This window comes from Alosa sapidissima, chromosome 3, assembly GCF_018492685.1.
Source record: "Alosa sapidissima isolate fAloSap1 chromosome 3, fAloSap1.pri, whole genome shotgun sequence".
NCBI lineage: Eukaryota > Metazoa > Chordata > Actinopteri > Clupeiformes > Clupeidae > Alosa > Alosa sapidissima.
The window spans coordinates 11,831,497-11,843,544 of record NC_055959.1 but is presented as its reverse complement, the minus strand read 5'-3'; the positions used below and the strand labels follow the sequence as shown (position 1 = coordinate 11,843,544).

The window sequence follows — 12,048 nt, the reverse complement described above, 5'->3', positions numbered from 1 at the left end:
TGATTTACAGTTCTATGTAATATGTCATGTTTCATGTTTTTGTAATGTTTCATACAGTGATGCAGGTCTACTGCAGTGAATAGGCTAAATAAAACTTTGATCATTTTTATAGCCTACTACTGTATAGTTAACTTTGGCCTTGGTGCCCTGACATCTGGCCTTTGCGCCCCCCACCAAATATGCCCAACTGAAGGCCAAGTGGCCTTGCCCCCAGAATGGTGAAATTCCAAGCCTGGTTAGGATTAAGGTTGGGTTTAGGGTTAGGATTAGGGTTAGAGGTTAAGATTAGGGTTGGGGTTAGAATTCATGTCTCATGACAGTGTCATGTCACTCTTATGGTGATACTGTCAAGTGTTACCGATTTTGTTTTTCAGCTGTAACCTGTAGAATACCCGAGTGACTTTGAATGACTTTACCCCACGTCTTCACGTAGCCTAAAACTAATCCCGTCCGAATAGGGCTAAAGACGGGCTGATCAAACTTGCACTTGACTATGGGGTGGAGCTGCCAGAAGGCGTTAAAAAGCCAGCTTTAGTTAATGCACTGTTGCTTCACTTTGGAATTCCAGATGTGATCGTGGAGCAGGCCAGAGTCGCTGCTTCAAGAGTTAGTGAGCATGACTTGAGATTACTTGAGCTGCAGAGCGATAGCTCTACTGAAAGAGAAGCAGGCTCATATCCAGCTGGAAGAAGAACAGTTCATACAGCGGTGCAAACATGCCAGCCTGTGGTGGAGGCTTTACATGTAGCTGGCAATCTGGCTTGTTCTCCTGTAAACCCTGGCGCTAATTTAAACAAAAAAAACACACAAAAGATTTATGAGTATAAAAAGCATGAAATAAGAGTATTTGTTTGTTTGTATTTGTTTGTTTGTTTGTTTGAGGGGGGAAGGATAGGTTAGGACACATGGTAGGGTTAGGTCATGAACACCTGTCCACACCTTTGGCTCTCAATTAGTTTGGCAGGCTCGGTGGGAGCCAAAGCTGGTTTCTCCCTGGTGTTGCCACCATGCCAGTTTTTGGATTATTATAAATTGTGTTTTTGGATTACCTACCACCAAGTACAAATAAAACTGAACTGCTGAGAAACCAACGCTTAGGCTGGCCATAGTGCTGGTCTATCGGAGGAGCACTGGGCAGGGAGGATGCCACAGGTATGTGACCGCTCTCTGATGCTCCTGCCAAGCTGACATGCACACACGCACATACTTCCAAGTTTGTGCACCACACGTAGGGCTAGCGTGTAGGGTAGCTGTTAGGTGATTCTGTGTGTTTTGGTTTACATTATGGTTGCGGTAGACTTTTAGTTTAGTTTTAAACAACCCCTAGACAGTTAGAGCATTTGGCCTGTGCCACATTGTAACAGCACACACACACACACACAGAATGAGAGAGAGAGAGAAAGAGAGAGAGATACTGAATAAGTTATAACATGAGAATATTCCCTCAGAACAGTCAAAAGAAAATAAAGGACTCTGTGGGGACAGACTATTTAGTTGTTTATGTGTGTGTGTGTGTGTTCTGAGAAAGGCACGAGCAGAGAGGCAGCGAGATGACAGCAGTGAGGGACACATCTTTAGTAATTTACACCCAGCAGCCACTGAGACCACCCACCATGCGCCGCTCAGAGCAGACCAGCGGGGGAGAGAGAAGCCTGCAATCAGCGCTGCTGATGGGCTGGGTATCGGCTGTACACAGAACAAACTACTAATGCACTGTACATTCAGGTCCTGTTTACACGAATGGAAGACGCAGATATTTCCCTGCAGTTTGGCCTCTCATTTACAAGAAAACCCCGTTTTTGTCACAGAAAACAATTATTTCTAAAGACTCCGGCCAAAAGTCGAGATTTCTGATAATGCCGGTTATGTGTTGTCGGGTCAACTGGGAGAAACAGGGTTTTAGGTTCCCAAATGTTACATTACGCGCCAGAAAATGCTTAACGTCATGTGAGCGCCCTATGTTTACAGTTGGTCCTTTGGCTACTGATCATGGATGCTATCAAGGTGGTACTCATTTTTGTGCAAACACTTTTGGCCTGTTTGTATTTGCAAATACAGTTCAAAAGAGAAATAGGAAGTGATGTGTTACTGTTGTTGCTATTTTCGGGATTCTGATTGGATAACATGGGATCGAGCTTCTCCTTACACTGCCACCGACAGGTTTGGCATGCTCTTGACAGCATATATACACAGGGAAACTTCTCTGAAAACTGACAGGTGAGCACAATGTTATTTTTGAAAACGGAGAGGGTGAAATGTCCGTTTATGAGAATAGCCAGCCATGTATAAACTTAGCCTCAGTATAGACCCTTTCAACAAGAAAAACAAAAGCAATGCTTGAACGTTCTATTTTGTTCCCAATCTACTTCCGCTTCATTAAGATAACATAATGTTTAAAACGGAGGCCTTGTGGGAACAACTATGATGCTGATAATGGAACTCTCTTGAAACGGTCAATATCATTAGGCGAGGATCACATCATCCAGCGGCAGCGGCAAACGTAACACAATGCTCAGACCATAATAAGTTTCATCTCGTTCCTAAGCAACACAAACGGTTTGTCAATTGAATATGCTCGCGTTGAAAGTTGAACCAAGTTCAACGCTCAGCTTGTTCAACGCTAGCGTTGCGCCAGCCTTGCCACCTTTCCGCTGCCGAACCATAGAGGCAAGGCAATTTTATTTATATAGTACATTTCATACCAATGGCAACCCAAAGTAGAGAACAATAGGAAACCTGCCGCTTGCCACTGGCTAATGTGATCCCCGCCTTGTTTTATGTTCATTTATTACACGGCTCTTCAGAGTGCTGCAGAAAGTTCCATTCACATGAATGGGCCTTCCCAACGTTCGGTGGTCTGTTAAATCTATATAATCAACACTGTCAATGGCAACGGGTTTCATATCACTCTGCAAGAAGTCTGTTCGCTTATTGCAATGGAATTTCATTGAAAGGGAAAGTAAGCTAGTATGACGTTGCCACGCAACACCTGAACCTGTCAAGTTCTATCTGTGTGGCGAACTATTTATTTTGTCAGCGGAAACCACGAAACGGTAGCAAAATCCAGAGCCGGAGTAACGGAGCACATTTACTTGAGTACAGTACTTGAGTACAGTTTTGAGGGATCTGTACTTTACTCGAGTATCATTTTTGGGGAGTACTCATGACTTTACTCAAGTACATTTGAGAGGCAAATATTGTACTCTTTACTCCACTACATTTCTATCCATAGCCATGAGTACCTGTTACTTCTTCTAAAAAAAAAGGAAAAAGCAAAAATCTCGGAAACCCTCAATTTGTTGTTTCCCTCTCAAACGTGATTGGATTGTGCAGGCACCACTGATTGGGACAGCCAGCCATCACCTTCAGCTTTCCGCCAAAGTCAACTCCATGGTTAGATTTAGATAAGAGACGAAACCATGGACGAAACAATGGATGAAGACGCAACAGGTCCATCCCGGGAATGTGCCAACCTGTGGCCCCACCTTGCCAGACTATTTCAATTTTCTGAACAAGTTAATGATAGTTTTCACTTCAAGTGTTTCAATTACAAAATAGTATTTTGTATTTGAAATACGTATTTGAAATACATGTATTAGAAATACTGCCCATCCCTGGCAACATGGTAAAAAGATATAAATGACTTGATTTTACTTTCAATTCCTTTTACATTCTCCAAGGTATTAACATTAACATTTTTCATAAATCCATGTAGGATGTTTCTGTACATAAATGTAAGCACTGTGGTAATGCAATATTTAGAAAATGTACTCTTGTACTCTTGATACTCAAGTACTTTTAAAAACAAGTACTTCAGTACTTTTACTTAAGTAGACATCTGACTGTTGTACTTTTACTTGTACTTGAGTAAAATTTAGCAAAGGGTATCTGTACTTTTACTCAAGTAATGAAGCTGTATACTCTGTCCGCCTCTGGCAAAATCATTTCTAACGACCCATTGTGTTAAGTTTCTTTTCTCGTTTTGGCAAGTAGCCGTGTAATAACGTCGGATAATGTATTGTCCGCCGGTAATTATCAGAAAATAAGCTGCGCGTTGGGGTTCTGTTCTCCCTGTCGGGACTTTCTGATAATTACCAGCATACAATACATTATCCCTTACTTGGTAGGTAGTGTTCACAGGTTGAATAAGCACATTACTGCATTGCACTTATCGGTGAATAATGAACACTCACTATTGTTGTAGTATATTGCTTGTACTCTTAGTGTTTGAAATATTTAAGGTAGTGCTTATGTAATGTAGGAGAGATTGGGATGTCTAGTGAGTGAAGTTTAAGACAATAGTGTATTTAGACTAAACGGTTTAGGTCCACTTTCAGATTAAGTTGCTGATGGCCTACTTCAGGAGCACATATTTAACATTGAAAAACTACAGGTGACACTTTGCTGTTTTCACTTTCTGGTAAACTCTTGGTTCCAGTCTTAACTTACAAGCTGTCTAGAAGGTTTCTGATGTGGTGTAGACAAGGGCTACTTCTCATATTCGTTCATGTCAGTGTGTGTGTGTGTGTGTGTCATGAGCAAAGTGAAGGGCTCTCTCTGCTCAGCACTTGAGGCCCCACTGAAGCCCCTCACTTTGCTGCATCATTTTTGTTTTGTTTATGTTCGTGTGATTGTGTGTGTGTGTGTGTGTGTGTGTGTGTCTGGGGACTGAGGGTGGGGGTGGGTGGGAGGGTGATGGCAGTTACGGGGTCAGAGGGAGCCCTGCTCCACCCTCCCTCTGATCCACTCTAATTAAAGGAGTCTGGGAGATCCTTAGGGCTTTGTCAGAGTCAAAGAGATCAGGCTCGCATCTACTGTTCTTTCAAATGACTGATTTCTGTTATTAATTATACTTCTTAAGTGCCTTTGAAGCCGGCGGCAGACCGTTCTTCATCGAGAAGACATAATGTCTGGCGGAAAAAAAAAGGAAAAGAGAAAGAAAATGAACGGGAGAGAGAGAGAGAGCGAGGGAAAAAGAAAAGGGAGAGAGAGAGAGAGAGAGAGCGAGGGAAAAAGAAAAGGGAGAGAGAGAGAGCGAGGGAAAAAGAAAAGGGAGAGAAGAAGTGGAGTCTCTGGCTGCGAGCAGCGTGAGTGCGCTGTGGCTTATTCCATCATTATTATCCGTCTGTCTCATTGTATCAGCCGGGCTGCAGCGCCCCATCCCTCAGCACACACACCAGCGGCTGACGTCAGCCCCAGCGCTGGCATCTCAAACAGACCGTTGGACGCCGCACACAGGCGCTTGTTTGAACTGCGAGCGCCGCCCCGAGCGCAACTCTGAGGGGAGAGACCACAGAACCACAAATAATGCCTTACAGCCTGACCCCCCTCCCCACCACACACACACACACACACACACACACACACACACATATCCACACAACTGTCAGTAAAACTCTCTTCGTCAGTCTGTCAGTCAGAGAGAGTTGCCTCTGAGCAGAGACTTCGAGTCGTGTCGAGCTGACAGAGTGCTGTCCATATGAAAAACACACGGCATGAACTGCACATGCAATAGGCTAACTGCTAACATGCGCAAGCTCCCGTTTCTGTTGTTCACTTTGAAATCCCAGTTTTGATTGAGTCCTCATAATGTGTGTTTGGCCGGGATGATGTGTGTCGCTCCGACTTCAGAGAGCGCCAGCAGCCGACTCCGAAAGAGCAGGAAGAGGAAGTGGATTCCAAGAGCCGAGAGAGACACGGACAGATGAGAGACATTAGTGGGACGGATGGACAGAGCGTAAAATCCGCCACAGATGAGCTGTGTCACAGGAGACACATGTCTCGGAAGAGCAGAGACCTAAGGGTCAGGAGGATGCAGGGGGACAGCCGTGGGACGGACAGACATGAGGAGGGAGACGTTAAAGACAGGAAGTCAGGGGGACGTTCGTTACCTCATAGAGCGTAGCGCCGGGGTCGTCCATCCTCAGGGTGCCCGGAGCGCCGCCTGTACAGTACACGAGAGAACAGAGGAAGAAGAGAATTCAGGAAGACAGAAGCCAAGGAAGGGGGGGCAAGGGAGAGAAAGAGAAGAGGGGAGTACTGGGTGTGTGACCTGGGGGGGGGGGGGGTGCTTGTGAGAGGCGCCAGAGAGAAGAGCCACATGTCTGTGACCAGAGAGAGAGAGAGAGGGGGGGGGAAAGAGAGAGAGAGAGGGGGAAAAGAGAGAAAGAGTGAGAGAAGAGAGAGCACTGGCTGCCAGGCTCGAGGAATCGGAGGGTGGCACCAGTGGCACGCTGAGATGACAGGAGGAGACGGGGCAGAGGACTGGCACGGAAGACGGCAGTTGAAAGGCTCGTCCTCCCCGCGCCTCTCCTCTTGTTTTCCGCTGGCTAGACACTTCTCAGGACACACTGGCTTTCATCCTCCACCACAGGCCAGAGACACACATCAAAACAGCTCTGTGCCAAAGTGGCGAAAGACTTTTTAATTCCACACAAACCCAAATTTGAAAGACTTAATTACAGAAGGGAGGACCAGCCCTTGTTTAAAATTACACTTACAGTAAGACGCTCAGAGGAAAGGCACCCTTCATCATTGGACTTTATTTATATATATTTTAAGGTTGTTTTGTTCTGAAGAATGTCATTGACTCGGTTGTGGTTAGAGTCTAGTCAGGATATGCACCCTCCGTGCCCACACACACACTCTGTGGACTTGGACAACAACACTTCATGCACAGGCACCATCAGTTGTCATTTTAAACATATGTTTTGTGTGGTTCTATCACCTGTTTTTTGCAGTCTGTGTTTGTGTGCGTGTGTGTGTGCGTGCATGCGTGCAGTGGGACTTACAGAGGCTAAACTGGATCTGAGGGTCAACAAGATGATTCCTCACAAATTGCTTCAAGTTGCCAACTGTAAAGACAAAAAAGGATGTAAATAGTTCTAAAGCCAACGTCAGAGAGAAAAGCACCATCACACATAGATACTCAAGATCAGGGTCTATGTCACATGTTTGTCCATCACTGTCCTATTCCTTTGACCACCTGTAACTGCTGACCAGTGTTTTTAGAGAGCTTGTTACTAGAGCTATATCTACTCTTAGTAAGATGCACAAATAGTATTGTATCAGTGTGTGACATAATACGCGTGTAAGTGAGGTTATTATGTGTGAATGAGTGTCTAGGTTCTATAGGAGCCATCTGTGATTGTAAAATGTGTTGTGTGTGACACATGACTGCTTTGTTAACCTGTGCTGCATCTCAAGTCTGTTGTTTTATGATAACATACTTTCTAATTGAATTCCTACTCTTACCTGATTGCAGGGCAAATTGAGTTATTGTCAGTCTACTGTTTTGGATTGGAGGACTTCACAAGTGTGTATGACACTAGTGTGTATGTCTCAAAGTGTGTGAGTTATTGTGAGTGTGTTTGTGTGTGATAAAAGTCAGTGTGAGTGTTGACACGTGTGGCGCGCCGTCCGGCGCAGACTGTCTGTCAGACAGTGTGTCTGCGCCGGAGGAAAAGGTGGTCGGGTGGTTCGGAGGAGCAGCAGAGTCCTCGCCGAGGAAGAGCCCAATAAAACCAAACCACTGCTAAACGGACCGACGACGGCAGACGTCACAAGGCAGACGTGCGCGGCGACCCAAAAGCATTTGATGTCCCACCCAACTCATCATCTGTGTCTTTCCTCTCCGCTGCGTCCTCGGCCCCTCCCTGTTTGCCTCTCTCTCTTTCTTTCTTTCTTTCTTTCTTTCATATATTCTTTCTTTCTCTCTCTTTCTTTCTCTCTTTCAGCGCTTCTCCAGGCTGCCACTCACGGATGGGGATAGTGGGATTCCATGAGGTATGAGAGGGGGGGGGGGGGCGAGCGGAGAGGAAGTGAAGGGAAGAGGTGATGAAAGAGAGGGGATGTGTGGGACATGGAGAGAGAGAGAGCGATCAGGCCAGCATTTGGTTAGTGGGATTTTCAGCTGGCATGGCTTCATTCTCTCTCTCCCTCCCTCCCTCTCCCCCTCTTTTTCTCCTCTCTTTCTCCCTCTCCCTCTCACTTCTCTGTGGTCCTGGGTCTCCCTGAAAGGAATCATTCACTTTCCTAATGGCTGTGCTTTTAGCCCAGGTCCCAGCATGCTTCAGGAGAGTTATTTTACCGCTGAAACGTTGAAAAATGACTCAGAGAGGGAGCACGATAAAACGACCTTCCGCCGATGCCCACTCCCTACGCAAAGCAAAATAAATCCTCGGCCCTTGGAAAAAAAGAGCAGCTCCGGTACCGTCTGCTGAGTGTCCAAAGGAGTCACACGTCTGGCTTTGGGTAAAGGCTTCTCTACACACACCGATGTTTCATTGTTTGTGTGTGTGTGGAATGGACACATGTTGTTTGGCTGGGTGGTCCAATTGCTATTTGAAGCATTTCTGAATCAACTCTGAGAGTATAAACATGTAATAATAGGCTATTTACCAGTAGCAAAATACATCCATCACAGACTTGATGAGATATACACTTGTGTACCCTAACATCCTTGCTGTTAGATGTCCTCTGTATGATTTCCAGTCGGCCAAAGCTTGTAGTCACCTCATTTAGGACATTGCATGCTTCAGTTACCATTCCAATCGGATGAACGTGTAAACACCTTATGTATCAGTCTGTGTATGTGTTTGTGGTTTTCTGAATGTCAGTGAATGTTTATGTCTCTCTGTCTGTTGTTTTGCTTGTTTTTCACTCTCTTTGTGTGTGTGTGTGTCTGCATGAGTGTTTGTGTGAGAGAGAGAGAGACTGAAAGAGACTGAAAGGCCGCATGGTCACTGGTGCCGTTGGCATGTGTGCGAGCTCTTGACTGGGTTTGCTTAGCACTCCACTGCCTGTCACGCAACACACAGCTGGCCTACAGAACACATACACACTGAGACACCACCGTGGCCCAAACAACTGCAGCCTCCCCCAAATGTGTGCCCCACCACAGCCAGAGGGGTGCCTGTGCGGCGCGGACACAAACCTCACCTGTCTCCAATGGACGGAAGAGTCCCTGCAAAACATGTCTGTCAGGAAAGCATACTCTGATAACCACCTGCAGACACACACACACACACACACACACACATACAAGCACGCTGTTTAGAACAGCTGAATTAAATCACATTTTAGGGATACTTTACTTTGTCTCACAGAAAATGCTCTTTTTGAGATCTGACCTGTTTCTTTTAAAACCCCCCTTAGGAGAAATAAGGAGCAATAAGAATAGATGAGAAGAATAAAAAGAGTTTTTTGAAATCTTCTCTTGTCTCAAGCACAATTCAAGTCCAATTTGTTTTCTTCTTAATCTATTCTAAATGCTCCTTATTTCTCCTAAGGGGGTTTTAGGAGAAACAGGTCCGGTCTCAGTTCTCATTTTGCTTTCCTATGGCTATGATCAATCTGTTCCACAGCACGTGTTACCGTGTGGTACCTTTGGGTAGCGCTGCATCTGCTTGATCACGTTATCCTCTCTCAGTGCTGAGGTGAGCAGGGGGGCCTCATCCAACGCTCTCCTGCACACAGGTCAAACAGATCAACTCACCTTTCACTCACAGACATCATCATAAACACAATAAATAATCTTTCACCCAGAGCCTGTTAAAATATTTGGAGCACATGCATGCCTTAACATGGAACCCCTTTCATTTTTCCCATACCACACCATTTACCAGCTTTTACACATTTATGCTAGAGTGCATCACATGTTTAACACATGTTCTTACATGAAGCACAAGAAGTATGCAAAAATGTTCTTGGGGCATGGAAGTAGCATAGGAAGACAGTGTGCTTTATTGTGGAAGTTGGCACACATTATCGAAAAATAGCTTTACATCTCTAATCATTGAGTGTTGCACAATAAAATGATTGATTAGCCTGTGAGTCCAAACAAGAGGGCTGGTCTTAGTGGTTACTGGTTAGTCAGATTTTCCATTTGCTGATTACAGGGGTCTGTGGCACTCAGAAGCATTCTGTTTTGTTAGAATATCTTCACTGTGTATTTCAGTATAACATTTTCTCAGTTAAAGGGATATTCCACCATTTGGGGAATTACACTCATTTTTCACCTCCCCTTGAGTTAACAATTGATTTTTACCTTTCTCCAGTTCATCCAGCTGTTCTCTGAGTCTGGCGATACCACTTTTAGCTCTAGCCTACCATAGATCATTGAATCGAATTAGTCCATTAGCATCTTGCCTGCTAGCATCATGTTTAAAAGTGACTAAGATTTCCGGTAATTTTCCTATTTAAAGCTTGCCTCCTCTCAAGTTAGAAAGTGTAATAAGACCAACGGAAAATCAAATGTAGCGCTTTTCTAGGCTGATTTGACATGGAACTATACTCTCATTCAGGCGTAATAATCCAGTCACTAACCGATTCGTCTGCTGCAGCTCAACCTTGTTGCTGGAAGTTAGCCTACAGGGACTATTCAGGTGCTGCATGATATCATTATCATTATCATTAAGATATTGATGTTGAAATGTACCCCCCCCCCCCCCCCACACACACACACAAACAGGTATACCCCCCCCCCCCCCCACACACACACACACACACACACACATACACTCCAATGCCAAACATGGGTACTGCATGGGTCCAACATGGGCAACCCAAATTAGGCTAGAGGGCTTACAAACATGGGTAGTTTTACAGGTACTACATGGGTCCCACATGGGCAACTCAAATGGGCTTACCGAACATGGGTACTGCATGGCAGACCCGGCGGCAGACACAAATTCACGGACGGGCATTACACCTTTCCAGGGGGGGCACTGGAACTTAAATTGATCACGGTAGTTTAAGCTTACACTTGACAAAACATTCCAATATGAAAATGTAGATCCAATTGTTGTAAAATGGTGCAGTTGAGACTGGAGCTAGTCATATAAAAAAAAAATGCAAAAATAAATCCGCAGATAAAACCAAAATCCTCGTTCATTTGCTAATCACTTTCAGATAGAGTGTTAGGGAGTTAGCCCCGAAGTTACGGATAACTTCGGCCCTGGAGTGGTAAGCTTCCTGTTCTCCGACTAGGTCAGAAGAAAAAAACTGTAAAGGTTAACGCTATCAAACAAACCCAGAAACTACTAGGCATACTTCTACTAACTACGAACTACCTGCGAGCCGATAAGCTATATTTGTCATCGGATGACAGGGGTTAGTGCAGAAGTGAAGTAGACTGCGCCACGTAACCTCCTCTCCATTTAGGTGATGGGCTTACCTGATTGATTAGCTACGGAATAATACAGATTTTACAAGTTTTATTTGCTACTTGCTAGACTGACAAACATATAGGCTAGGCCTACATTTAATAAGTGTTCAAAATCAATCTATGGGATTGGGGTTGGTTGGAGCAGCCAAGCTCGTCCAGGGCGGGCACAGATGACTTCCAGGACGGGCCTGGCCCCCCAAAGCCCCCCCATGCCGCCGGGACTGCTGCATGGGTCCCACATGTGCAACCCCAATTAACAGAGGCTATGAAGGCTTGCAAACATGGGTATTTTATGGGTATTACATGGGTCCTACATGGGCAACCCAAATGATTATGCACGGGCTGGAAATGAGCTTGCCGAACATGGGTACTGCATGGGTCCCAACTGGGTGACATTCTCAAAAGAAAATACAAATTGTATCTTACAATGATCTATAGCGTATGACATGTTATGGCTGCAATGAAAAAGGGAAAAGTCTGGGCTGACCCATTTACGTTTAAAGATCAGTAGAATTTGGAGTTGTATGTTATGTTATGCTTTGAGATGAACCATATTTGTTTCCACCATGAGTGTGAGGTATTGAGCATGCACAACGTATCAGTGGTTCCATGTCATGTGTTTCCCTGTTGACAATACTGTTGAACAACATATTCAGAAATGTCCATGTCAAGACTTCATTAAGACAAAATTACAGATATCAATAGAGATTTTAATTATTTTAAAATTAGTATAATGTTACAATACTAAGTGCATCAGAATACCTACTCTCAGTACATGCCTCCACCTGGGCAGATTATTGTAGGCCCTAGATGGGTGAAATCTGGGTTACCCATGTGGGCCCTACATGACATCCATAAAGTGCCCATCATCAGCCCATCTA

General features: G+C 44.8%; 1 protein-coding gene across 5 annotated transcripts in view; it reads right to left on the bottom strand.

Moving 5' to 3' along the window:
• Positions 1 to 12,048, bottom strand: part of LOC121705074 (tether containing UBX domain for GLUT4-like) — a 41,715-nt gene that overhangs the window by 21,094 nt on the left and 8,573 nt on the right. For all 5 annotated transcript variants that reach the window (XM_042085817.1, XM_042085816.1, XM_042085820.1 and 2 more), the window contains 4 exons: positions 9,386 to 9,467; positions 8,941 to 9,007; positions 6,792 to 6,854; positions 5,892 to 5,944 (listed from right to left, as the gene is read on the bottom strand). In XM_042085817.1, the coding sequence (XP_041941751.1) occupies positions 5,892 to 5,944; positions 6,792 to 6,854; positions 8,941 to 9,007; positions 9,386 to 9,467 (265 nt within the window). The remainder of the gene's footprint in view (positions 1 to 5,891; positions 5,945 to 6,791; positions 6,855 to 8,940; positions 9,008 to 9,385; positions 9,468 to 12,048) is intronic.